General features: G+C 58.9%; 1 protein-coding gene across 4 annotated transcripts in view; it reads right to left on the bottom strand.

Moving 5' to 3' along the window:
* Positions 1-686: 686 nt before the first annotated feature.
* KCNQ1 (potassium voltage-gated channel subfamily Q member 1) overlaps positions 687-27858 on the bottom strand; it is a 404939-nt gene continuing 377767 nt past the window's right edge. For all 4 annotated transcript variants that reach the window (XM_016920191.4, XM_016920192.4, XM_024346905.3 and 1 more), the window contains one exon: positions 687-1916. In XM_016920191.4, the coding sequence (XP_016775680.1) occupies positions 1680-1916 (237 nt within the window). In that variant the 3' untranslated portion in view covers positions 687-1679. The remainder of the gene's footprint in view (positions 1917-27858) is intronic.

Genomic DNA, 27858 nt, shown 5'->3' with positions numbered 1-27858 from the left:
AGGGTCAGGGCGAGCAGGGTGGTGGCCCCTCTGTCCCACTCAGAGAACTGGACAGGCTAAGGGAGCATCGTGTTACCAATGGGGAAATAGAGGCCCGGAGGAGGACAGGGGTGAGCATATGGGAGCCTCAGGGGCCCCAGGCCTTCCTTGCACCACACCCCCTCCAGGGTCTAGCCCTTGGCATCCTGGGGAATGGGCCTGGGTGGGGCCTGCTCCCAGAGTGGAGCATGTGGGTCCTTGATGAAGGGCCACCCTGGCCTGGGAGGGGCAGACAGAGAGGCCCAGACAGAGCCCATCTGCCCCAAGGGCATAGAGTCTGCTGGAAGACAGGCAGTGACCACACTGTGACTGCACTTCATGGCCAGGGCCAGCCCAGGGCCCAGAACAGGAGCGACATCGCTAAGCTAGAGCCTTTGATGGCATCTTGCAGCCCCTCTGAACCCTTTGAACCCTGACCTACTCCTCAGCACACGGACATAGCGTTCCTATTCCACAGCCACCTGGGCACTGCTTCCAGGGGAACTGCAGGGGTCCTGTCCGTGGGTGGGGGTCTCCTGGGGAGGAAGCAACCCAGAGGCCTGCAGGCATCGGTGGGAGCTGGCCAGGGATGTAGAGGCTGAGCCCCAGGTTGTCCCAGAGACCCCATGGATGCCCCAGGAACCAAGGTGAGAGCAGTGCCCAGCCCAGCCTGTGATTCTCCACGTTTATTAGGAAAAGCTTGCACAATTAATAATCAAAATCACACCGTGAAACTCATTAAAACACAGATCCAAATCACCACAAATTATTGATTTCTATGGGACATAATGCCCAGAAGGAACCCCTGTCCTGTGTAGGAACCGTCACTTCTCTGCGGCTCAGCAGCTGGCAAGGGGAGGTGGCAGTCCCCTTCTGTGTGTTTGGCTGGCTGCTGGGACTGGGCGAGGGGTTGGAGGCGGGAGCCCCACGCACAGCGGGCTCAGGGGCGGAGAGGCGGGGCTCCTCTCCAGCTAGGAAGAGCTGGCAGTCTAACCCAGGGAAGTGGGTGTTCCCCCCCCACTCAACCATGTGCCCTGGGGAAATGGTGAGACTGTCCCTCCTGCTGGAAGCTGGGGGCTCAGGAGCAGTCTCCACAGTCTCCTGCCCATGGGTCAGCATTTCCTGAGAGTGAGGGAGCCAGGCCCAGGCCCTCCAAATGGGCTCCTGGGCTTTTATTGCCGGCGGCCCTGTAGTCAGCATGGGCTGGTCCTGCCCTGCCTGTGCCTGGCAGGGTCCTGGATTTGAGGCTGGGGCCCAGGGGTTGCTCTGTCTCCCCTCAGGAATACCCCTGGGCCAAGCAGGGTGGGCCTGCACTCAGCCTGTGCTACTTCCTGGCCATACATGGGCCAGGCCCGGTGCCCTGCCACTGGGTCCCAACCACCGTGCCAGTGATGTCAACATCACCATGTGGGGGCCAGGGCGCTTGGGGTAACAACTCAGACCTGAGACGGGGCCCCCACACCGGCCAGGAAGAGGTGGCCTTGCTGAGCCCCCAAGCGCAGGCTGTGCCAGACAGCATGGTCCATGGGGTATTGGGGCCTCTGAGAGTGGGGCTCTGCTCTCTGGGCCTTTTAGGAGGTGGCCTCCTTCAGAGAGGGCCAGGTGGGGCCACTCTTGGCCTCCCCTCTCACTCAGGCCCATCCCCCAGCCCCAACCCCTCCTCAGGACCCCTCATCGGGGCCCCTCCTGGGCACGGTCAGCTGCTCGTAGGTGGGCAGGGTGTTGCTGGGCAGGAAGAGCTCAGGGTCGACGGAGCCGCCACTGCCGCAGGGCTGGGTGATGTGGGCCCCGCCCTCTCTGGGGGGGCCGCCGCTGCCGGGGGTGCTGCCACCATGCAAGGAGAGCAGCTGGTGAAGCATGTCGGTGATGAGTGCCAGCCTCTGGTCCAGCTGCGTCACCTGCGGGGACAAAGGCAGACGAGAGAGTCAGTGGTGGGAAGCACCCAGGTGTGCAGACAGCCTCAGGGCCCAGGTTTGGGGCTGGGGAAGGGAAGGTGCCAACCGTCTCTGCAAGTGCGTGCTGTATGCAGGCGGCATGCACGTGTGCACCCTATGTCTGCAAGGCCCTCGGTCGCGCCTGTGTGTGTGCAAGGAATGTGCACGTGTGCCCATTGGAGTCCATCCCGTGCGTGCTGGGAGTCCCTATATGTGTCCACAGGCATTCAGGCTCAGGGTCAGGAGCTCTCCTCTCCTCCTCCTCTGCTCCCCAGGCTGGCCGGCCTTCTGTGCCACATCCCCGCATGGCAGGGTCTGCACCAGGGACCCGGACCTGAAATATTTGGGTTTGCGGCAGCCTTTGGCTTCTTGAGGCCAGGCTTGGGGACATTTGGGTTAAGGGTCAAGGAAGGCTGGGGGCTATGTCTACTGTGTCTGGAGGAGAACTGGACAGAGGGCAGAGTTCAGCAAGGCTGGCTCATGGGCAGGGCCTGGGGTGGTTGAGGAGGCAGAGGGCTTGGGCTTTGCCTGGGTGTGCAGGGGATGCCCCTGCTGGGCCACTTCCAGGAGGGGCTTGCAGGGCACAGGGCTTGTGCCTCTGTGATGCTTTCTGCAAGGGGGTGGGGGTGGGTTTTTTTGTCATCCCCCAGGAACCATTATGCCATGTCTTTAACCTGGCGGGGACACCACTATTTTCCCAGACACCATCTGCACCCACATTCTGTGGTCAGAGCAGTGCCCTAGAGCGTGCCCTCTGGCTAGCCATGTGGCCTCCACCTTCTCAGGGGCTGGTTCTGCAGTGAGCTATGTGCCAGGGTGGCTGCCCTGCAAAGCTGGCAGGGAGGTCAAGGCAGGACAGAACCCGAAAGGCACCCAGCACAGAGAGTAGGTGCTCAGAGGCCTCGCGGTGCTGCGGAGGCAGCAGAGAAGCCCCAAATAAGTGGACAGCCAGGTGGTCTGAGAGCTCCTTGGAAGGACAGCACCGCTGGGGAATGAGGCTGGAGCCCGCCCCGGGTGGGAAGTGGCCATCCAGCCTTGATGGGGAGACTGGAAGGCCCTGGCCGGCAGGCCGGCACCCTCAGAGCAGGTGCTGGGTGGAGCAGGGCCAACCCCAGGGGCAGACTAGGGCAGGTGAGGGAGTCCAGGTTGGGGACCCCTCTCCCTAGGAGGTTGGACCTGGGGGCCCTAGCATGAGTGAGGGTTCGGGGAGGGCGCACAGCTCTGTTGGTGGCCACAGGAGACAGGGCTGGTCCTTCAGCCTGCGGTGTTCTTGCAGGAGAGCCCCTCAGCGTGCTCTGTGGAGAATGAAGTAGACCCTCCCCCACCGTGGGTACCTGGAGGCCTGGAAAGACCTAGAAGTGGCGGGGGAGGGGCAAACAGATCAGCACGCGATAAGGGCTGAACAGCAGAGCTGCTTCAGGGAAACGTATGGCTCCAGAGAGAGGCACGAAGATGACTCAGCCACAGCAACGTCAACCACTGGCCCTAAGCACAGGCAGCAGGCAGGAGCTGGCCCGGTCCACCTGGCCGTGCACTCCAGGGGTCTGCACCCTAGGCTGCGCCGGGCGGGCCTGGTCCCTCATGCGCCCGGGCCCACTGCTGATCCAGCTGGATAGGCTTGGGGTGAGGTGTGGGCCAGGGCTGGGTTCTGTGCGGGTGAGACCACCCCAGGGAAGATGCTGCTGGGTGACGTGGGCACAGGCCCCGGGATGGCCAGAGAGGGAGCAACCAGTTTGCTAGGGTCTGGGTGGACCCAGGGCCAGCTTCAAAGGCTGGGTGCTGTGGTCGTCACCCACAGCACCTACCACGGAGGCTGAGCAGGCTAAGGAAGAGGCGGCCAACAGGGTGCTGTGAGAGGCTGAGATGAGAGGGGGGCGCCTGCCTGAGTGGGGCCGAGCGTCTGTCTAGAGGGCTAGGTGGGCAGCCTCCACCTGGGAGGTGGGACTGTGCCCTGCCCAGAGCAGGAGCCCAGGGGACCCACTTCCAGCCCTGGGTGGTGGGGGCTGCAGTGTGGAGGCTCCCTGGCTCCCCTGTGGTTCTGCCTTGCAGGTATGGGGTGAGTCTGAGACCCAACTGTCCTGGGCACAAGGGCAGGTGTACGTCCGAGGTCTGACGGTCCAGGCCAGAGGGAGCCCCATGTTTTATTTTTCCCAGATAAACCTGATGTGAGGCCCAGACTATGGAGGAAAGGGGTGCAGGACTTCTGTGGTTTGGCAGGGGCCGGGGCCCAGGGCCATCCACCGGGGTCTCTCACACCCAAGGACCCGCCAGCACTTCAGTGCTCTGCAAAGCCACTTGGGGATGAGCCACAGAGGCCCACACTCCATCCCACAGATGCAGACACTGAGGCCCAGGAAAAGAGGGTCAGAGTCACTGGCTGAAAGTGCCATGTCTCCCATCCTGTCCCCACAGCTCCCACCCCAAGGCTCCATCTCGAGACCACGGAGCTGCCATATGGGGGGACGCAGTGTGTCAGGTAGGGAGCCGGCGAAAGCAGAGGGCAGGGTGGGGCGGGGCCTCTGGGAGGGGGACCGGCCTGAGGTCTCGTTCTTGTTCACCCACACCCTGACCCCCGTGGCTCCTGCTGCCGGCAGGACCAGCCCTCTCAGTCCCACGACCTGCTCATGCCTGGTAGGGGTCACGGGAGGTCGCTCAGCCTTCAGGGTGCACAAGAGGAAACTGAGGCCCAGAGACCTACGAGAGCATAGCAGATCAAAGGTGCAGCCAGCCTGGGTCTTTGAGGGCAAAGCCTGGGCTTGTGTCCTAGGGCTCACCTCAGCTCCCTGGGCCCTGCATACTGGTAGTGTGGAACGAGGTTTGCCCTGCGTGGCTTACTGTCACTAACTGTGCAGGCCCCAGCTTGGGTATCAATTGGTTTGGCATTAATTAAAGCACCAAATACATCACAGATGAACATTTGTGGTTTCATAAATTTTCACTTTATGGCACTCGAACATCTGTCCAAGTCCCACATGTGCTAATGGGTGTGGAGGCCTTCACAGGGGATTCTTGGGACAGAAAGAGACAGTGGGTGTCAGGGCCGCAGGCAGGCTGTGCAGGCTGAGGGTGTGGCTGGAGCCAGCGCTCAGTCCTGAGCCACTTTGGTGACAGCTCCTCCCGGCAGGGAGTCCCGGCACCGTGTAGAGAGGCACTCAGCCACCTTTGGGGTCGGGAGGCAGCCACAGGGCCGAGCTTGCCTCCGACTGACACTGAAGGGCTCCCTGAAGCTGCCTGGGCCAGCGTCAGCCCATGCCTGGCTCTGGCTGGTCCCAAGCTCACCTCAACTGCTGCCTGTGCCAACTGGGGCTTTGAGGGACTGGCTAGGGTCTCTGGCCCCAGAGACATGCTCTCATCATCCCAGCTGCTGGTGACAGAGGCCCCGGGGGTGGGCCAGGATGTGGGCTGGATGCCCAGGGCGGGTCCACAGTCTGATGCATCATGCTGCTGCCCCCCTTGTGGGAAGGGCCCAGGCCTGGGCTACAGGTGGCTCCTCGGCAGCCCCAGAGTCTTAGCTCTGACTCAAGCACTTGTCACAGCACGTGTCCCTGAAGAGTCCCACCCCACCACTCTGCGGGCAGGGCGCCTTCATCTCGCTGGCACGTTTGGTTTTTTTGGCGATGGAGGAGCCTGAGAAGCACCTCGCATGGCCGAGGCCAGACCCCACCCATGCGGAGGTGCATCCGGGCAGGTGCCATCGGGGAGCTGCCACCCTCGGGGAAGGCAGTGCATGCTCTAGGCACTGGGGCCGGTTCCCCAAGAACTGCTGGGACAGATCAATTTTGGGGATCTCAGCCTCCACCATTATTTGCAATTTGATAGTGATTAAAAGGCAAGGCAGACAAAAGCTGCTTTGTGCCCGGCCTGCACTCACCAAATTAATAACCATAAGAGACCTATGCAGCCCTCGGAAGAGAAAAAAGCAATTAGAATAACAGCTAGTTAGAGAGCCCCGGGCGGCCGGCGATCAAACCCAAGGCAACGGGGATTCCTGTTTGATGTGGTTATGAATTTGTTTTCAAAAGAAAATCTTGAAAAAGAGTCTTTCAAGGGAAATTTTTGCAGAACCTGCCCGGCCTTGATCCCCGCCTAGGACCGCCAAAGGCCCTGGCCTCGTGGATGGCAGACTGGCCAGGGACAGGCGGGAGAGGCCGGGCACACCCGCTGCTCCCAGGGTGGGGGTCCTGTTCTCTGCCTGGGCTGCAGTTCCCCAGGAGGCAGAAAACTCACTGCTCCTTCTAGCATCCTTGTCGGGCAGTGTCTAAAGACCAGGCAGGGCCTCCCCAGGGCCCTCTGTAGGGTCGCAGGGCAAAGGTCACCTTGGCCTTCCTCCTGTCTGTCCTGAGGAACCAGCAGTTACTAAGCCACTCTCAGGGCGGTACCTAGAATGTTTCATACCAGGCTCTGAGCAATCGGATGTCAGACCCGGCTCCTGTGTGGAGCTGGGCACAAGTGGCAATAGGTCACAGCACGTGGTAAGGTCGCGGTTCATGGCAGGGCATGGAGCGATTGTGTTTGACTTTGCTTTAGTGCTTCAGTTCTTGGACAAAAGTCGACCGTGTTTCTCGCTGCTGAGGTTTTACCGCCAGGCCCTGGGGCAGCTGCCCTGCTGGAGCTTGCTGTGCTGTGGCCAGTGGGAGATGGCCTCAGAACCCCGCACACTGCTGCAGGGCCTTGGGCACAAAGCACCTCCTCACGGGAGCGTGCAGGCAGGCGTGTGTGTGCCGCAGCGGGTCTGGGGTCAGATCCTGCCTCTGCCGCTTCCTGGCCGGGTGACCTTGGGCAAGTCACTTTGCTTCTCTGAACCTCAGTTTCCCTGCCTATAAAACAGGGCAGCTGTAGCACCTTCCCCAGGAGGATGCTGAGGGGATCAAGTGGACTGAGGCATGAAGACACCAGGGACAGAGCATGGTGCTCAGTGCACTGCGAGCCACCCGATGGCCATGATCATTAGGGATTCCTAGAGTGCACGTACAGTTGCACATGTATGCCTGTGGCCTGAGGCCAAAGGAGCACTGCTGTGCACACGGGAGGCATGATAGGTGAGCCCACATATGTGTACCTTGTACGAACCTGTGGCTGTATGAGTGTGGGAGACTGTGCGTGCAAGAAGGCAGGAACCACCCTGCACACGATCTTGTACAATTCCCTTCACTTTCCATTAGGTTGTTCTCTGGGCTGCCCAAGGGTTGGAGTGCACCTGCCTGCACCCCCAGGCCCCTGGGCCTTTGTGTGTGCCACAGAGGTGAGCACCCCCTGCAACCCATCACAGGAGTTGGGGGTGCTGCTGGGACAAAGCTGCGTGGAGAGCAAGCAGCAACTCCCATGGCTTGGGTGCTTGGGCAGGTACCAGGCGTCCTCTCCTAATGGGGAGACAGATGGCACTGAGTCTGGGACCCATGGTCACACACATACCAGCTGCTCCCCCTGTCCCCCAGAGCCCTTCACCCGGGCAGTGTCCAGGCTGTGTGTGTGTCTTGGCCCAGAGAGTCGAGCGTCGTGGCAGCCCCTGTGCTCAGGCTCGGGACTGGCGCCTGTGGTGGGGCTGAATTGGCAGGCACTGAGGGTGAGTGTGTCCGCTCAGAGGCTGCAGACCAAATCCTCAACCTTGTCTCTGTCCCTGGTGTCTGTTGTCTGCCGAGCAGCCAGAGGAAGCTCTGCTGCGGCTGGGGACCCCCACCGCTCATGGTCGGTTATGTCCTCAGCGGGTCCTCGGCACAGCACAGCCATGCGGCAGAGGCCTGGTCAGCACCACCCCAACACCCTTCCTGGGGCTGCCGCTGCCTGGCTGGCCCTCACTGACCACCCCCCAGGAGCGGGGTTGCCTCCCTCCGAGAGAGGGCCAAGATGCTGAAAGACCCTTCCCCCTGCTGCTGACATCCACTTTTGCCAGCCTCTGCCCACTGACGGATGCTTGGCCCCCCAAGGGCCTCAGGGGCGCCATGTCCCTGGCTGACCACTGTGGGGGAATATCTCAAGATCATCACCACACGACCCTCGTTCCCTTCCTGGGACCTCGGCTAGGATGTCCCCGTCAGCCATTTGCTCTCTCCAGGGGCTCCAAGGCCTGCAGGCCAACAGCCCCACAGCTCAGCGTGTCCCAGCGGGAGCTCAGATTCCTCCCAAGCCGGCCCGAATCCTGTATCCACAGGGCACGACCAACTACCCAGGGTCCCTGGTGTGCACCTGGTGTCTGTGGCTCTCTGGTCTGGAGCATGTGCTCTGAGCCTGCCCCCCATGCCCCTTGCCCAGGCTGGCAGCATCTTCTGCCTGGACTGTCACAACCACCTCACTGCCTGGCTATGCCCCCAACCCGTTCCCCGCTCGTTCCAGGCAACAGCCAGGCTGAGCCTTCCCTCCTAGCCTGGGCCAAATCCTTCTGCAGAATTCCCACTGGACTGGGAGTAAAATCCAGTCTCCTTTTGCAGTGCCCCCAGAGGTGTAGAGGTGTCTCCTCCGCTGGCCCCTCTCCGGCACTGAGCATGCCCATGTTGATCTGAGCGCCCATCTCAGTTGGGCCCTGGGGCCTTTGCACCCGCTGTTCCCTCTGCTTGGAACGCTGTCCTCTGCTGCTTTGTAGCCTTAGCTCAAAATCCTGGGCGGCCTCCTCGTCTCATCTCTCCCCACGTTCCTGTAAGCCTTCACCACTCCCTGAAATGTCCTGGTTTATTGATCTCCTTGCTTGGTGTTTTGCCACCAGCTGGAGGCCCAGCTCTAGGCCAGGCAGTCACCGTCTTAACCCCAGACAGTCTCCCAGAGCCTGGAGCCTAGAAGGTGCCCAGTAAATACATGGAGGGTAGAGTTGGTGCTGCACAAATGTTTGTTGAATTAGTAAGTGAGGCCCCGGCCAATTTCCTGGGGCCCCAAGGCTGGAGTGAGGGGGTAGAAGCCCCCCAAGCCCACTCCCTCCCAGGGTGGGTGCTGAGCAGAGAAGCTGAGGCTGGGACTGGGCCTTTTCACGTTCATTGATTTGTAAGGACTCTATGTTAAGAAAGATGTCAAGTACACATCACACGTTTTTCCCTAGTGTGCTATTTGTCTCGTGTATGGGTTTATGGCATTTATTATTTTTTTGTTTTGCCACACAGAGGTCTTACTTATGTTTTCACTTTTTCATGTGGTCAGAGCCATCCATCTTTTCCTTTATGCCTTCTCATCCTGTGCGTGCTTGGAAGGGCCTCCTCCAACGCCAAAATCTTTTTTCCTAATACTTTTTTGATTTGTGTTTTACCCCTAAATCTTTGAATCGCCTGGGATTGATTTCTGACCTACAGACTGACTTTTGCAGGTTATCCTGTTGATACCCCACCACTTATGGAATGATGGACCTTTTCCCCACTGGATTAGAAGGTCCTTTTTGTGTATCATCGACCCTGAACAACACAAGTTTGAGCCGTGTGGGTGCACTTCTATGCGGATTTTCTTCCTCCTCTGTCACCCGAGACAGTAAGAGCCACCCCTCCTCCTCCCCAGCTGACTCAACGTGAAGGTGACGAGGATGAAGACCTTTACAATGATCTGCTTATGCTGAATGAATATCTTTTCTCTTCCTCATGGTTGTCTTAATGACATTTTTCTCTAGCTTACTTTACTTTATTGTAATACATGAAGCATACAAAATGTTATTGGTAGGGCCTCCAGTCAACAGGAGGCTATTAGTGAAGTTTCTGGGGAGTCAAAAGTTATACATGGGTTTTTGACTGGGCAGTTCGGGGGTCGGTGCCCCAACCCTGCATTGTTTAAGGGTCGACGGCACAAAGTTCCTGCACGTCTTCCTGTACTTCGGCGTCTACGCAGAACTGCCCTAGAGACCGCTCTGGTACATGCTTTGATACTGGGAGCCAGGGCCCTGCTGTCTGGAGGTGAAAGACGACAGGCTCGTTCTGGCATCCAGTCGGGGAGTGGCGAGGGGAGCTGGAACCCACCCTCTCCCAGGTGACCTCATAACCTCCCCTCTTGTCTCCCTGGTCGGAGAGGTCTCGCTCGTCTGCTAAGAACCCGGAGAAGGCCTCTTCTTTGTACTCTGAGCAAACGACAAAGTCCGCACCACGGCTGTGGGGGCTGAGGGATCCCAGCCCCTGCTGCCTTCCCTCCCCCAGCTGGCTCCAGCCACCAGAGCCTCCCTTCTCTTCCTCTCGGCCCGCACGCCTTCCTGGATTCTCCCTCGGCTCAGCCCTCACCTCGTCATAGCCCCCAGGGGTCTATGTGTGCTGTGTCTGCTGACATGAGCTGGTGCCACATGGCCCCATGCTCCTGGACACGCAGCCACCTCCCTCCCTGCATCTGGGTTGGGGCTGACGTTTGTGCCAGAGCCAGAGCTGTCACATCCACAGCCTCACAGACCTGCAGAGGCTGCTCCGTGCGGACATTCATGTCAACTTCAGGGTGGGGACAGAGGTCATGGAGTCAGTGGCAGAGCCAGGGGGGCCCACGTGGCACAACACTCCCTGGGTGGCACTGGAGCCCCTTTGCCCTCTTCCCTTGGAAGGGGCCTGGGCAGGAGGCCCAGGTGCACCTAGAGGCCAGGGAGCTGCCTCACTGCCAGGCAAGGTGGGAGGGGGTGGGGAAGCCCCAGGCTGGGATGGGGTCTCGAGCCTCCCCAAGGGCTGGCCTATCCCTAGCCTGGCCTCAGGAGCGTCCTGCCGGCAGACGCCAGGCAGGGGCGGCTCTGTCCAAGAGCCCGAGGCAGCTGCCCACCTGCCCACCTAGTGCAACCCCGGGCAGGGCTCGTCCCATCGGCCTCTGTTTGGGGGCCAGGCGGGCAGGAACGTCGGGCAGGCTGGGGGCCCAGGAGCCGTGTTTGTGCTGGCGGTGGGCACAGGCCCCACCTGCATTTGATTCTCTGCCGCTGCCTCCTGAGCTGCCCCCTCTGGCGAGCCTGCAGAGGCCCGGAGGCCAGGGGACACCAGGCAGAACACTTCGTTCGGGCAGCCAGCGAGCGCTCTGCTGCCTCAGCCAAACCCCAGCCCAGCCACGGGGGCAGGTGGGCAGGGGAAGCCAGGGCTGCCTGGCCGTTCTCGTGTCATTGCTCCAGGTCTGCCCACATCGGCCCTGCTGCCCCCACAGCCTCCCCTACCCTGGGCCCTCAGCCACTTGCTGGGCCATCTGGAACCTCTGAGTGCACCAGCCCCTAGGACCCCAGCAATACCCCTCGCTGGCCCCGGAAATCCACAAGCAGACCTTAGATACTTCATCTCGCCTCCCTTCCCCAGCCCAGCAGGCTGGCCCCATACCACTGGAAGTCAGACCCCTGTCATAGGCTCTAACCCTCAGTGGCCCTGGATAAATGCCAGAGTCCGCTCACAACCCTGTGGTCTGGCCCAGCCCCCATCCCTGGCCTCACTCTGCAGCCTGCTTCCCAGCGCGCCAGTCCCTGGCCCCCAGCCCCAAGCCTGCTTCCTTCTTTCTGCATGCCGTTTCACACTCCTCCAGGTGCCTGATGGGCATGTGGATAGTTTGGCACCTGTCCCCCGACCCTGCCAGTGGATGTGAGCCACGTGAGGTCAGTCTGGCTTCCTTCCATCCCCGCCTCTGTCTGCCTGGTCCCTACTGGTGGTGTTTGCTTCTCAGAAGTAGGTCCCCTTCCTGAAACTGCCCTTGGCATGCAGCAGGTATACCCTAAATATTCCTGAATTTGGGACGGAACATTTCTGGGCTGGCTTCCTCAGTCTGTCCCAAGTTGCCACCATTTTTCTCTAAGACAGAGGCCTCTGGGGCCCATGACCCCCTCTCCTTCCTGCAGACAGAGAAAGCACTGGCACCTGCTGATCTCCCACACCACAATGTCCATTTGCTGGGTGAGAACCCTTGAGGCATCCCCGCTGTTCTCGAGATACCAGCCTCGGCTGAGGGTCCCTCGCCTCGGGCCCCTGCGGCCCCCTGGGCACTGCCCTTGTCGCCCCAGAGCCGGTTTCCTCTGGTTCCTACCTCAGGACCCTCACATGGGCTGGCCCCAGGTGAGGGTCTCCTTGGTGAGGCCCCCTCCCTTCCCCCTCCTGGTTTGGCTGTGGCCACTTCCCCTGCTTTCCATCCCCCACCTCTGTCTGCCCGGTTCCTGCTGGTGGTGTGTGCTTCTTAGAGGCCGCCTCTCCGAGGGCAGGGCACTGCACAGCCAACAACAGTTCAATGGCCTCTTGCTCGCTGGGAGACCCTGGGCCTTGGTCACCTCTCGAGCAGGGAGGGGCCGGGGAGTCTGTTCTGTGGCACAGTGCAGCCTGGGGGCTCAGGCCCGGGCGTGTCTGGGAACGGAGGCTGTGAGCGCGGGGCAGGCTCTCCTGGGCCCCAGGCCACTCCCTGGGCCTGAAGGGAGGGGCTCAGGGGAAGGATGAGGCCCCTCGTCCCCAGCTCCCTGGGCACCACTGAGAGGCCTCTGGCCACCTCCGTCCCTCAACATTGGCCACGCCCACAGCCTGCTGTGTTCTGTCTCCACCCAGGCCTCTCCCCGGGCGCTCTTGGCTGTCCCTGCTGGCTCAAGACGGTGTCCTCTCTCTGGACACTCGAGAGGCTGCCCAGGGTGCTCCCAAACACGCGCACCACGTGAGCCTCTTCCTCAGCCCTACGTGCCCCATCCTGCCCATCCCCAGGAGAGGGCTGCCATGCCCCGTGCCCCCAGCCCACGGGCTCTCTGCGGCTGGGGTGCTTGTCTTCCTGAACCCTTTCTGTGAACGCCTCACATGTTTGCTTCAAACTTCGTCTGCGCACAGGGTTTTTCATGGTATAAGTACCCTATGAAGACGATCTCCCGCCAAATAAAGACATTTCAAAGACGCGTCTCCATGTCACCTGCCCCATTTCCCTCCAGGGCCCCTGCCTGCCAGGTAACCAGCTTAGGGATCTGATGTTTCTCCTTCCAGCAACTTTGATACGCAGCTCGTGCCTGGTTCTGCCTGGTCAGCGAGGTTTAGCACGAGTGAGGCGACGCGTGACGTGACACACGTGTGGCTCTCCACTGCTTGTTTCCATGCGACACACTTGTGGAGGCTGCACGTAGAATCACGGGGACAGTGCTGGCTCCTGGGACGGCTGTGCAGCCCTCCTTTCTGTGGGGATTGCTGACATCACCACCCAGTCCCTGCTGGTGGGCGTGGAGGCTGAGGGCTCCACAGGCCAAGTCTTTCTGCCTACATGTGCTGGCGTTCGGGGGGAGGGGTCCCCTCTTCTGGGGAGCTTGGTGGCAGCAGCCAGGCTGTGCTCTCCCACCTCCTCCCCTTGGAGTGCAGTCTGGCCTCACCCTCTACCTCCTGGGTGAAAACTTCTACCTCCGGGCTGAAACGTCACCATGCCTCCCCACAGACAGACGGATGGACAGATGGGCCTCCCTGCACCTGCTCTGTGGGTGTGGGCGCTCCTGCTCAGCAGCAGTTTCCAGACCCTTCTCCCTGCTTTCCCCAAGCCACCCGCCTTGAATCTGGGGTGCTCTACCAGACCCATCCCCTCATTTCTAAAGATTTGAGCCACTAGTCCTGTCCCTCTCCCTCAGAAATGCCTTTGTGACACTTGGCTGCTTTCAACTCTTCCACCCATCTGCCTCTTGGTCTCGTCTTTACCTTCTGCTAAAGGTCCTGACCCCCACCCCCGCCACGCCATGGGGCACCCCATGGTGGTGTGTCCTTGGGAGCAGCTCTGTCCCTTTCCCCGTGGCCTTTGCCCTGCCTCCTACGACTTCGATTCCCACCTGTCCCCGACCCCTGGGACCACTGACCGGGCCCGATCACCCTGTCACTGCCCTGTCATCTGCTTACCCCACACAGTGCTCTGCTGACCCAGGTCTTGCTGTCTCCCAACAGCCCCACGAGGCTTCCCGTCGCTCCTGGACACTGCAGGCTGAGCCCGCTGCCCCGCCGCCTCCATGAGGAAGGCTTTTCCTCTGTGAGCCCCAGGCCACCCTTTCCCTCCTTTAAGTAATTATTTAAGTCCCTTGCCAGGGCCCTCCCAATACCCTTTCTAAAGACACCCCTGCCCCAGCATGCTGCAGGCTCCTGCTCCACTTTCCTCTCAGGCCCTCGTTGCTGTGGTGCTGCCTTTGTTTTCTGTCTCTGCCATGGCAGGGGGTCAGCTCCTTGGAGGTGGGGCTTCTGCCCTTGCTGTACCACTGCCTGGCACACAGTAGGTGCTCAATAAAGACTTGCAGGATGAGCTGCCTGAAGAATAGTCACCAGAGGCCAGAAATGTCTAGAGCTCTGCTGGTAGGGTGACTGGCCGAGGAGCCTGGCCTGCATGTATGCATGTGTGTGTGTGAGTCAGGGTTTATATGCAGGTGTCTACAGGAGACGTGCTGGGTTCTGTGCTGGGTGTGAGGAATATGGGAGCAGAACCCCAGGGAGGTGGCAGAGACTTGGGGGCCAAAGGGCTGGGGTGCAGGGGGGCAACAGCCAGGTGCCACTGGCCACCCCAGCCGCAGGGAGCCCTGCCCACCCTCCAGGTGCCTGGATGTCCATCCTCACTGCTATTCCCACCTCAAGCCAGGCCTGGAGATGGAGGCCCCATGACTCAGCCAGGGCCGGTTTGCAGCTGCGGCTGACCCAGACGGGCGGGCAGCCCCCAGCCCCCGGGCCTGCACCCAGGACAGGGCCTCCCTCCCTCCCTCCCCCGCTTCTGGCTCCTAGGACAGGATTCTCTGAATTCAGCTCCCCTGAGGCTGGGGCCAGGTTGGAGGCCAGGCCTGGGGGCTCTGGGCTGGGGTCCCAGATAGGGGCTGGGCGGCCAGGCTTGGAATCTGGAATCCAGGCCCATTCCTGGCATCTGCAGGAGCCTCGTGGGGAGGGAGACTTGGGATGGACTTCAACCAGCCAGGGCTGGATTCTTGCCCCGGAACCTGCATTCCTGGGGCAGCCAAGGGATCCTTCCCACTTCTGGGCCCAGCTTGGCCCTGCCTGGCATTCGAGGCCCATCTGGGGCTTGGGGGTGTCTCCCCAACTCACAGACATAAGGACACCCTTCCAAGCTTGTTCCTTCACCTGGCAGGGCCCTGACCCCCACACCCCTCCCCTGTCCTTTCTCCATCCGACATCAAGCGCCTCCCTGCCTCTGCTCGCACAGTCTCTGAGATGGGGAACTCAGCACCTCACAGGTGGGCCCAGCTCTGGTGCTGTCTGTGTTGGGGGAGCTGGGGCAGCCCCCAAAAGACCTTGGAGACAGACCCTCAGAGGTAGGAGCAGAGGCTGGCAGTGGATGCTGTGCCTGGAGGCCTTGAGGGCGAGGTGTGATGATGAGGCCCAGGCTGCAGGGCTCTTTCTGGCTCTCCAGCTCCAGAGAACAAGGGATTTCCTCCTGCTCTGCCCACCCTCCCCAGCCAGTGCATGCTCAGCCTCAGCACCGCACCTGGGCGCTCTCCATGATCTGCCCCACCTGGACACATGGCTCGAGGGGCACACTACCATGCCATACACCATGTCATGCACCTTGCCACTCCACATGCTACACAACCCAGCCCCAGCCATGCCATGTGCCACACCATGTGCCACACCACTCCCACCATGCCACCACCATGCCATGCACACAGCCACGCCAGGCACAGCAGGCGCTAAGCCCATCCTGCACGAAGGCAGCAGTGTGTGTGTGTAAGGGGACCCAAGCCTCTGCCCATGTCCTCCCGGGAGCCAGCCCCTGGCTGCACTCCTTGTGGCTAAGTGGGGGTTCTGCTGCCCCCCAGCCCCTGCTGACAGTCTGGGAAGGGGGTGAGGAGGTGGGGGAGCAGAGTGGGAGGGCAGGAAGTTGCTGGGGCTCCTGGCCAGGCCCTGAGCACTCCAGCCCCATCTGGACATATTTGGCAAGCCCCGCTCCCCTCCGCTCCTCAGCCTGTCGGAACGGCCCCTGGCACTGGTGCTGGACACTCTGGCCTTCCCCCAGCTGCCTGTCCCACCTTCCCCACTGTTGTCTCGGGGCACTTGCCCCAGTTCCTGCTGCTGGGCCCAGTGGACTGCACGGTCACAGCCAGGTGCAAACATGGGACCTGGTGTTTGCTCACCTCTCTGAACCTCCATTTTGCCTCTGCAAGACAGGGACTGCAAATGGAGTGAAGCGGGGAAGCCTGCCCACCCCAGGAACCCAGCCTCTTGCCTCCCAGTGACACGGTTGCTGGCGGGGCAGCAGTGGGGATGCTCAGGGACCCCTGCCCTTGAGGCTGGCTCCCAGGTCCACGTGCCTGGGGCTGACTTGGGGCCTGACAGCTGCGCCCAGGTGCCCACCCTAAGGCTGAGACTCCCTCACATCTATGCAGTCTTCACAGAGGTCCCAAGGGGCTCTGGGATCCTATGAGGGGAGAAGCTTGGAGAGGGGTGGGGCATGTGGGCAGGTTGGGGGAGGACTCGGCTCCAGGGCACTGGCCCGGCTTGGCTGCCCTGACTCTGCCATTGTCTCCAGAAGTCCACAGGCCTCCCGTCCCTCAGGGAAGCAAGAAGGGGCTATGTCCTCTGCCCTGGCGCGTGGGCCCCTTGCGTGCAGGGGCTTCCACAGGGCCTCTAATTGCCTAGACTCCAGAGGCACACAGGCACCCCTACCCAGCATGTTCTCCCACACCCACAGCCTCCTAGCTGTGGGATAACCATGGACGATGCTGCCAACCTCTTATCCCCCGGTCTGGTGGGCAGTCCTTGGGCACCAGCCTGCCCTGAGCAGGGAACAGCAGCTGCATTGCCCACATCTGTCTCCCACTGGGAGGAGGCTAGTGTCCAGGTCACTCTGGGGGAGAGGGGAGGGACCAGGTCAAAGTGGGAGAGTGGAGTGAAGCCCCCTGAGCTGGGCATGGCTTCTGCCCCATGGAGCCCTGGCCAGGCCCTGTGGACCACAGCGGTGGCAGCCACCTTCCCCACACCCTACAGCTGTCACCTGGGGCAGCCCCAGCCAGACCATGGTCTCCTCCTGCCTTGGGGAGCATCAGCCCCAGCCTTGCCTTTCACCCCACAGCTGGGCCGCTCAGTGATGCCATCAGCAACCTTCTCCACACAGGCCCTACCGGGAGCTACAGAGGGAACATGCTCCGGGGAGGCGGGCAGACCTGAGGAGGGCTTCCTGCTGCAACTGTGGTCTCCCAGGCAGCAGGGTGCTTGGTGCTTTGCCTGCACTGGCTCTCCTGACCCTGCCAAGGCCCTGGGCATGGGCGGGGACTGCGTCCCATCTCCCTGATCTTGCAGTAGGGGAAGGTGAGTTGTGGAGTCACAGAGCCCGTCTGAGCGAGCAGCTTGTGGGTATCCTGGTTCCTCTTGCTCCCCATGACCCTGTGCGGTCGGAGCTCTGACGGCCCCACTCCCAGGAGGGGACACAGGCACCCTGTCCTAGTCTCCCAGCCTGGAAGCCCCCACCCTGCCAGGTCCCGCACAGGCATCTGAGCCTTCAAGTCCCTCATCTAGTTCAGCCCTCTGGTACCTCCATTTGCAGGGCCAGGTCCAAGGCTTCTCTAACGCTGCCCATCTGCCAAGATGCCGGGCAACCCCCACTGTGCCTGCGGGGCCAGGCCTTCCCTCAGGGGTGCTGGGAAAGGGTAGGGTGGGGACCGGGCTGGTGTGTGTCCTGGGGACAATGAAGCTATCACCTGTCAGGAAGGCTGGGGGTAGTCTGGGCAGTTGTCCCAGGTCCTAAGCCTGAGGCCCAGCTGTCCACCTGCAGGGCTGCCTGGAGGTGGAGGTCTGCCTGGGCCTCAGGCCACCCCCCTGGAGCAGAGGCTCCTGGTACACGGGCAGGGCCTCCTTTCCAGCTTCCTACCAGGGGCATGTCCAGCTCAGGCCACTGCAAGACCATGTGCCAGGGGCTGAGTCAGGCATATCCCATGGACCCTGGACAGGTGAGACTCTTGAAGCTCAGAGAAGTGATATCACTGGGGGTCATGGAGTGGCCACTTCCTCGCTGTACCTAGCCTTCCAGGGCTCTGGTGGGGGAGGGAGGAGGGGGCAACGGAGAGAGGCAGAGGAGGGCAGCGGGGAGGGGAGGGGAGGGCAGCAGGGAGAAGGGTGCTGGAGGAAGGAGGGGAGCAGTGGTGGAGAAGGGAAAAGGGAAGGAGGGGCAATGTGGAAGGAAGGAGGGGAGAGAGGAGCGGAGGGGACACTATGGTTGTGGCCATCCAGGACATCAAGAGGAAACTGACTGAAGTCTAGAGAAGGATCAGGAATAGATCTGGGCCTAAGGGTGGTGGTTCAGGGCACAGAGTACCAGAGGGAACCAGAGAGCTTCTTGTGTCTCCACAGTCAGGGAGGGCTTCCTGGAGGCAGAAGCATCTTGGACAGCCCCACAGTGTTCCAGGCCTACAAGGCATTCACCCCTTCTCTCCCCTGTTCATGGGTTATTTCCAGCCGCCACTGGTCCAAGCACCCCCTGACGGTGTAGGGCAGGCCGGGCCACATACTTCTTCTCATGGCCCAACTGTGGGCACAGGCACCCATCACGTCTGCTGAGGTGCCTCCTCAGGGACATCCTGCCCTGCACCCGATGGCCATCCCTGTAGCAGCTGCTGCTGATCACAGAGCACCTGTCATTCTGAGAACATCCCACTGATCGCCGCCTTTGGCTTCACAGCCATACTGGGAAGCAGGCAGGGCTGCCCTCTGCATGCCAGAGGCCAGAAAATGGGGCGCAGAGAGCATGGGCAGCTTCCCTCAGGGGGCCCATTGGGCGGGTGCTGGGGTGGGGCCGAGCACCCAGACCAGCTGCCTCTCATCATCACCACTTCCCTGTCCTGCCTTGACAAGACCTGCACGGGGTCTCCCAAGGGTACCCTTGCGGTTTCAAAGACTCCCTGGTCAGCTCCTAACCCTGCATTTTCCTGACAGGAAAGCTGAGGCCTAGAGAGGGGTTGGGCCAGCCTGTGCTGGGTTACCTGATGATGGGGAGAGGGGAAGGCCCAGGTGTGTGGCTCTGTGGCCAGGGTGCTGGAGGGCACACACATGGGGTGCCCTTGGGAGGTCAGAGGTCTGAGGGCCACGGAGATGTGGGGGTTCCTGGGAAGGCCCACAATGCTCGGAAGGTGAGTGGAAGGGTGGGAAGGTCTCCACCCAGGAAGGAGGTCCTGGGCTGGCCCCCAGCCTGCCTGGCCCAGGCTGACCCTGTGAGTTGATGAGAGATTCAGGCCCCATCCTGCAGCTCCCAGCCTGCCCTTCCTGCTCCCGGGGCTGGAGGAAGAGGTTCTTGGGACACTGGGACTGGGGTGTGGGGACACATGCTGACTAGACTGGGTGTGGTTTGCAGGCCATTGGGAGGACCTAGGTCCTTTAACAGAGGACTTAACAGGGACTTAGATCCCGGGGCCTTGGAGACCATCTAAGATATCATTCAGGTCATAGCTCTGGGACGCCTGCCCAGGGAAGAGCCCAGATCCCTCTGTCAACCCTTGCTAAAGGTGGGGAGGAGGCACCCACCAGTGAGTCCTCTTCTCTCACTGGCCTTATCCTGCACAGCCCCAGCCCCAGCTAGTCAGGGGGCTCCTGCGTAGCACCCAGCCAGTCCTGAGCCTGTGCCCACGGTGTAAAGGGCCTGCTGGTCTTTCCCCTTCACCACACACCTGCTGTTCCCAGCCAGGGTGGCATGCACCCACTTTCCCCTCTCAGAGCTCCTTGGCCAATCTCTTCCTTCTCTCTCTTCCTTCCTCCTCCCTCCTCCTTCCTCCTCCCTCCTCCTCCCTCTTCCTTCCTCCTCCCTCCTCCTTCCTCCTCCCTCCTGCTTCCTCCTCCCTCCTGCTTCCTCCTCCCTCCTCCTTCCTTCTCATCCTCCTCCCCCTCCCCCTCCCCCTCCCCACCAGGGTATTGGCAGAATTCCCTATTCTCTGGCACCATCACTTCCTTCTTAAATTTTCTTACCCTTAGTGAGAAAACCCGTGAAGCTCTCCCATCTTTAAACAGCCTTCCCTGGGCGCTAGATCTTCTATCTCTAATTTCTGTTCCCAGAGGCAGCCCTTCAACCCTATCGACTATCTCTTGGCTTTACCTTGGCATTTCCAAACTACACATTTGCATTGCTGTTCCTTGAAATTTTGTCACTTTAGACATTATCTAGTGACTGCCTAACATGGAAGAGAAGTGATCAAGATTTTGTTCTCATGCCCCTGCCCTCCCCACTCCCTTATCTTTCCAATACAGTTAAATTAGAATTCTAGGCTAAATAAGTACTTACTGTTTGTGTTTTACACAAACAGTATATAACTCTTTATGTCACTATGTAATCACTGTTTTTAGCTGTGTCCTGTGGTCTGTTATGATTACATCTTCTTGTTTTCCCTTGGGTTACAAATGGCCTTAGGTTTTGCTTGTTTTTTACTGCATCTGTCACTAATTCATTCTTGAACTTTCTGTAAGAATTGTAAAACTTCTTTCATCCTATTGAGAATACTGGCAGTCTATTACCTTCATTTTTTTTTTCTTCTGGGATTTCTTCCTGGAGTCTTAGCAGGACTGTTTGCACTGTAGGCATGCTGAGCAGCTGTAATGCTAGAACTTCTTTCACTCATGTTGAAAATTCTCTTGGCCTTTTGTTTTTGGTGTTGGAGTCTCCCTGGTTCTTGAATTGTGTTTCTCTTTCTTTGTTTTTTCCTCTCATTTTGCTAGAGCACGTCCTCAAGTAACTTTCTGAGAAAAGGCATGTGGTAGATACAATTTTTGACTGTGCATGTTTGGAAATGTCTTTATTCTATTCTCATACCTGAGAGTTTGACTAGGTATAGAATTCTGGATGGGAAATCATTTTTTCCCTCAGATGTTTGAAGGCATTTCTCTACTATGTGCTAGCTTTCTGAATTGCTGTTAAGAAATTGGATACCGTTTTGATTTTCTATTCTCTTGTGTGTGACTTACTTTTTCTCTCTGGAAATGTGGAGTGTCTGCTTTATTGCTGGTGTTCTGAAAACAATGGTGTGCCCCACCGGGCATTCTGGGAGTTGATGAGGGAAGTGGGGGAGGAGGTCTTCCTTTTTAGCTTGAATGCATTTACTGAATCCCTGTTGTTTTCATCACGAGAGCTCCTGCCCCACCCACAGCTGCTCCTGGTGGCTCCAAGTTCAGAACCTCTCAGGCTCAGCTTTTCTGGAGACTCAACCTGTCTCTAGCTGAGCTTGAGAATCAGTAGCATCTGGCTTCATGGGCTGGGGTGAGACCTGCCTGTCAGGGTCCTGGGTTGGGAACTGCCTCATTCTTGGTGGCTCTTCTTCCTGCATGGCTTGGTGTCTACCCTCTCCAGTCTCCTAGGCCAGTCTCCATCTGTCCTCCTGCTTCCCAGCTTCCAAACCTTTGTCAACATATTTCTGGTCTCCTCTTTTCTCCTGACCACTTTACCCTAGTTGATTTACATGTTTCCATGTTTTTCATGCCTTTACTGTCACCTTAGTGGGATTCAAAGAAGCTGAAATAGACATGTGTTTACCCATCACGTTTAACCAGTGCTTTCAGCTCTGGCACCTGCTGCTCCGGTCACCAAACCTTCCAGCAGCCCCCTGATGACACCATCTCCTGTCCTGACTTCTCAGAGTTTTCTTCTTGGGTGCTAGTCCCTGCCTGCTGAGGTCCTCCAGCTCCCAGGAGCCATGTTCCCATGGGTGCCTTTCTGCACGTGGCTGCCTCCTCTGAGTCCTGGCTGTGGCCCCTTCCCTGCTGGCTCCTGTGTGGTGCTGCCAGCCTTTGTCCTGCCCTCGCCCCTTTGCAGGTAGTGTCCCCTCTGTTGCTGGCCTCCCCACATTCGAGCTTTCAAGACCTCTATGTGCCCGGTAGTGCCTGGCTTGGACTCAGGGCCAACACCACCATAGGGTTCCCGGCCCCTGACCTCACCACTTCCATGTCTCAGAGGCATCTTGAATTCGACACATCCCAAACAAAGCTCTCGCTGCCTTCTGCCCGCCCCTTCCTCTTCATTCCGGAAAACAGTACCACCACATACCTGCTACTTACACCCTGGCCTGAGCCGCTGAAGTGTACCATTTCCTCCCTCAAGTGCCCAACTCCTATCTGAGTCCTTCTGGTCTGGCCTCCAAGCCACATGTGGAATTTTCCCTCTGGCAAAACAGCCACTTGTCCCCATAGCCACTCTCCCCCGCCCCCCCGACCCCACTTTTTTTTTAATCAACAGAACCCTGAATTAAGCTGAGTGTTTGCCTGCCTGGAATAGAGACTCCATCCCCAGGGGCCCTTGCAGCGACTCAGGAGTGCGTCACATTCTGGCGGGTGGACAGAAAGGGGGATGACGTGGGCCACTTCTGTGTAGGGTTTTACAGGAGTGGGGCCTGTCCTTCATGTCTTTTACCTCCCTCCTGCTGCTGGAATGCAGATGTGATGGTGAATGCAGGAGCAGCCGCTGGGGACCATAGGACAGAAGCACTGGATTGTGGACAGGAAAGCAAGCAGAGAGAGGAGGTCTGGGGCCAGGCTGATTCACCAGGCACACATCAGCCCTGAAGCTTCTGCTACCCTGGGACCCTGCGGGTGGCAAAGTTCTCTCTTATTTGGGCTGTCCCCAGGGTCACTGTCTCAGCAGCAGCTGAACCAAGAACCTCCCCTCCTCCCACCTGCCCTGACTCTAGTCCCTTATCTCTTACCTGGGGGACAGCAACACGAGGTGACTGTGCCTGGCCTCCTCTCTGCAGCCCAGCCTGTTCCCCTCCCGGCTCTGTGACATCTAAGCACATCACCTCTGAGCTTCAGGCTGAAACCCTCCTGTGGCTTGTGAGTGACTGAAAATGACTCCAAACTCCTTAGAGGACTGCTCCGATGTCACCTCCTTGGAGATGTCCCCTTCCCCACCTACTCCACGGCTCATGGGCCACCTGCCTGGCTTTCTTCCTCTCTGTCCTTGTCACTCCAGGACCAGACACCCCACACCCAGTGGTTTACAGGCTGCTGGCCTGTGTGTCTCTCTGGCTGTGAGCATATGGGGAAGTGGTTAGTGTGTCTCCCCAGCACCCAGCATGGCTCCAAGCACATAGTGGGATTCTGAGTGGAGGCAGGGCAGGGGCCCCAAGACGAGCGGTGCCCAGGGGAGCCCCATGCCTCTCTGGCCCTCTGCACCCCTCTCTGTTCTCCCTCTGGGAGCACAGTGGTGGGCTGGGTGTGCTGGGCCAGCCCTCTTGTGCCACAGCCAATCCAGGGCATTTCTACCCTGTGGGTGCCCAGCTGCAGGTCTGCTGGGGAGGCCTTCGGGGAAGCAGCAGCAGGAGGGGGCGGGGGAAAGTGCTCCCACACTGGCCTGGCGCACCCAACGCCGGGTCTGCCTGAGTTTCCGTGACTGTCTGCGCGGAACCGCACGGCGGTTTCCATCAGCGCTGCCAAGAGGCGGCTGCTGGGCCTGGCCGCGGGTTCTGACCCCCAGCTGGCCTGGTTACTGCCAGGAGACCCTGGGAAGCTGGGGAATACTGGAGCCCGAAGGGTTAACCTGCCCTCCCCGCCCCCAACCCCGGCTCAATTTCTTCATTTTTCAAAGGCCGGGCCCTCTTTCCTTCCAAGTCACAGCTGACGTGAAATGTAGCCTTAAAATGCAGCTGACATGAAAAACAATAGCACTCCCTCGGAGAGGTTCTGCTGTGGGCTGGACAGCCCCCGCCCCTCAATAATTACTCAAGACATTGGCATGAGCCAGGCCTGGTTAGGTAACAGGCTGCTTGCTGTGGAGGCTTATAACTCACAGGCAGTTACACATAATCTCTGCAGACAACAAAATCATTTCCAGGATGGCGGGGAGGACGAGGCCTCGGGGAGAGGGTACTGGGGCAGGAGGGGCTGAGACCATGCCAATGGGGACAGGATCTGAGGAAGGGGCTCCGGGTGGCCCTGGGGAGCCAGCTTGTCAATGTGGGGAGGTGGTAAAGTGTCTGTGGAAAGGGGTTGCCCTGCCTCTCTCTCTACTCCAAACTCTACCCTTGCCCCAGTCCCTGGCGTGGAGGCCGCGCTGGTCCAGTCCGTTACTGAGCAAAGTACCCGGAGACTCATTCATACTGAAGTGTGAATGACTGACTGCTTTGGGAGAGCTGCCCCCGCGCAGCTCCGCGAAGGATAATTAATTGTCTGTTTATTGTTCATGGCCCCACTGTACTGACTTCCTCATGGGCAGGTCCACATACTTTCCCCTGTGTTCCCAGAGTCTAGTACATAGCAGACATTCAGAAAATATTTGTTGAAGACGACGACATCTAACCCAAAGAAGGAAGCGTCCAGGGTGTGATTCCAGGCACATGGGCGGGGCCCCTGGCAGCAAGGGCTGGACGACTGGAGGGACACTGGTGAGTAGAGGGCTGGGGCGCCCCTACCCCCCCGCGTGGTGCTTGCTCTTCCAGCACCCGGGGCCCCTGGCACCTTCCCACAGGAAACGCCCATTTCCCTGGAAGGACACTGAGCTGAGCAGGCTGAGGGCTCGGAAGGTCTGGGCTGCGGGCCTCCCTTGGCCTCCCATTGGTCTGGGTCTGCACCCTGGCGGCCTGGCTGCAGAGCCCACCCTGCCAGGAACTGGCTTCCTGGGCTATGAAGGCACACGCCCGACAGCAGGGTCGGGGAAGCCGGGCCCCAGCCCCAGTCCCGCCGCAGGGAAACGGCACCTCCCATGTTCTCTGGACTCTCTTTCCACCATGACCCTGTCTCTGCGCATGGGACAGCCGTGTCCAGGCTGAGGCCCAGCACACTGCGCCTCCTGCACCAGCCACATGTGCAGACCAATGTCTGAGCTCGGAGCTGGCCCACAATCCCTGGCCCAGGCCCCATCGTACAGCTTCCATCCACACCCGGCCTCCCCTGTCCAAACGCCCCTGTCCTTGCCCAGTCACTGAGGCCCCAGAACTCACTGGGAACCTGCTCTGTGCCCGGCAGGGGAACTCGTGTCCCTGATCAGTGTACCCTCCGGTGCCAGGGGCAGGATGGATGCGGCACGGCACTGAGACAGGCCAAGTACAGAATTCTATGGCTCTGTGGTGTGGAACCCAGGGGACGTTCCTTCCTCAAAGCTGTCCCGGGGGCCTCTAGGATGCCCAAGCTCCTGACTGTCTTCTTCCCGCCACCCCCAGCTGCTTCCTGTACTGCAAGGCCCTGTTCACCCCTTGAGTGGCCCCATTCTCACTCTCTCCTCTCCCTGCAATCTCTTGCCAGGCAACCTTGTCCACACCCCTTCTTCAGGTACCACCTCCATGTTGCAGCCTCTGTTTTCAGCTCCAATCTCCCTGCTGAGCCTTGCAGCCTAAACTGCTGGGCAAACACCTCCACGTGGACACCTCAGAACCTTTCAGGCCCTGCATGTCCTCCTCCCTGCTCCTGTCTGGATGAATTGTTTCAGTCTCCAACATATGGCTAAGCCAGAACCTGAGGGTCTTTCCTGAAGACTCCCCTCCTTCACCACCATATCCAGCTCGTCCCCAAGTCTGGGGATTGTGTCTCCAAATCCCCTCGCGTATCTGTCTTCTTTCCACCCCTGGGCCTAGCCTCCCTCCTCCCAGGGCCTCTGCGTAGCCTCCTCACACACCTCCCCTCTACTCTGGCCCCTCCATGGACAGCCTCACACTTCAGCCAGGGGGTGGCTCTTGCTGGAAGAGTTAGTTATCCATGTGCATGCATGTGTCTGGGTGTGTTTGTGTGAATGTGTGTGTCGAATATGGATGTGTGTGATGGTGTGTGTCAAGGTGTTTGTGCTGTGGAAAGGGCAGGCCTGCTATATGATGGATAAGCACAAGCCTCCAGGCCTTAGTGTGCATGCCCAGCTCCACTCCCGGGAAGCCCATCACTGGTCCTCTTATCAGCTTTTGGTGACATGCTGGCCACATGGTTTCTCGACTTGTCAATCTTAGCTACTAGAATCTTCCTTCTATGAAGGTGAGGCTTAAGCTCTCACCCCACCCTCGGCTTTGTCCACCCTCTAACTGTCCAGCACAGCTTCCCCATTGTTTTGATGAAATCTATGCCCAGTGCCTGGGTCCCCCACAGAGCCAGGGGGTATACTGTGCTCACGTTTCCTTTCTGGGTTCTCCTGCTTCTCTGCTCTCTTCTCTAACAACACCTCCCTCAGGGAGATCCTCTGCTGTTTTGGAAGCTCCGTTGCAGATTTTCTTCCCAGTCCCACCTATTTTCTCTTCCTGGGTGGCCTCTTCAGGAGTATCCTGTCCTCTGCTCCTGCCTGGGCTACCTGGGCTGGAGGCCTGTAGCCCTGAGCCAGCTTCTGGGCTTGGACCTCCCTGTTCTGTCTGTGTAGGGTCTTCTGCCTCCTTGTTGTTGGTGCCTTCCTTTTCCCTGGTTTCCTCCCACGTTTTGCTGGAGTGCATTCTCCAGAACCTTCTAAGAAAAGGGATAGAAAGCAAATTCTATACTTTTTTCCTGCAGTGACTTGGAAAAATTTTATAAGTTCTTGAGTATCTGAAAATGTCTTTACTGTATCCTCACCCTTGATAGATACTTTGGCTAGGTATAGAATTTTATTTTCCTTCACAATTTTGAAGGCATCTCTCTTCATAAATTTTCTCTACCAAAGACTGATCTGTTCAGAGGCCCATGTTTGGAAAATCACCTGTTACTTCTTTGAGAAGATTCTAGAATGTTGTCTTTATCTCTGCTGTTCCTGAAGGGCATGATGACACAGTGGCTGCTCTTTTCTGCTAGAGGTTCTCAGTGGGCCCTTTCTTTAGTCTCTATTTCCTCTCATCTCCCTTTCTGGAACTTCCAATAGCAGGATATTGGATGTCCTTGGATTGAGTCTGCATGTTTCTTGGGTGTTCTGATTTTCTGTCTTTCAGTCTTCATTCCACTTTCAGGGAGATTTACTTCCATCTTTTACTGATTTTTTTTTTTTAAATTCAGCAGCATAATTGACATTTCCAAGCACTCTTTCTGCTTCTCTAATTGTTTCTTTTTCACAATGTCCTACTCTGGCCTATGCCACCTTTCTGAATTTCAGATCTTACAATGGTGAGATTTGTTCATTGCTCCCTTGCCTCACATCCTTTGGGGCTCCCCCTGTTCTGAGCTGAGCCCCTGCCAAGGACTCCACTTTCCCTCCCTAACTTTCTCCTTTGGCCCGTGTTCAGCCCTCTCCATCCTCTCAGACCCACAGACCAGGCCTATTCCTTCCTACCTTGGGGACTTGGCCCATGACTATCCCACCTCTCCACTTAGTTGAGCTAATTTCCACCCATCCTTTGGGGTTCGGCTCACAGGGAGCTTCCCTGGGACACCTCTGCTAATACCCTAGGTAGGCTCACAACTTATTATGTAGCCTTTAGCTCTCTTTACGCACTTAGCACAGTTCTAACTAAACACTTGCATTCTGCCATAATGGCCTAATATCTGTCCCCATTTCCCCACCTCCACCTCCTAGAGGGACATCCCTAGGAGGGTAGGGTCCAGTCCATCTTATCCACACTATACCCCAGGGCCTGGCGCTGTGCTGGTGCTTGTGTCAGCATCCTGCACTGTGGTGCCATGTTACCACAAGCATAGTGCAACACGTGTGTGACATCTTGCAGCTCTGGAGGTCAGGAGTCTCACCGGGCTAACAAGGTGTCAGCAGGGCTGATACCTGCTGGAGGCTCTAGGGCCGATTCATTCCTCACCTTCTCCAGTTTTCTAGAAGCTGCCTGTGTTCCTGGGCTGTGGCCCCTCCTCCGTCTTCAAAGCCAGCAGCACAGCACCTTCACCCTCTCTGAGCTCTGCTTCCATCCCCCTGTCTTCTCCGCTGACTGACCCTCCTGCCTCCCTCTTAGAAGGACCCTTGTGATCACATTCGGGGCCCCTGGATAACCCAGGATCATCTCCCCATCTCTGGATCCTTCACTTAGTCACCCTGCAAAGTCCACTCTGCCATGAAGGGACAGGGATAGAATGAGGACATCACTGGGGCCATGACACGACTACAGAGCTCACACCCACTTGCTGGGGTGGGGGTGTGCAGAGAAGGGATGTGGCTGCAGAGGAGGGCAACAGGAGTGGCTTGGAAGATGCACCCTTTAAGGAACCCCTATAAGACCAGTACATAGCAG

Source organism: Pan troglodytes, chromosome 9 (genome assembly GCF_028858775.2).
Source record: "Pan troglodytes isolate AG18354 chromosome 9, NHGRI_mPanTro3-v2.0_pri, whole genome shotgun sequence".
Lineage (NCBI taxonomy): Eukaryota > Metazoa > Chordata > Mammalia > Primates > Hominidae > Pan > Pan troglodytes.
Note: the sequence above shows the minus strand (reverse complement) of the source record. Positions and strands in the feature narration are given on the sequence as shown.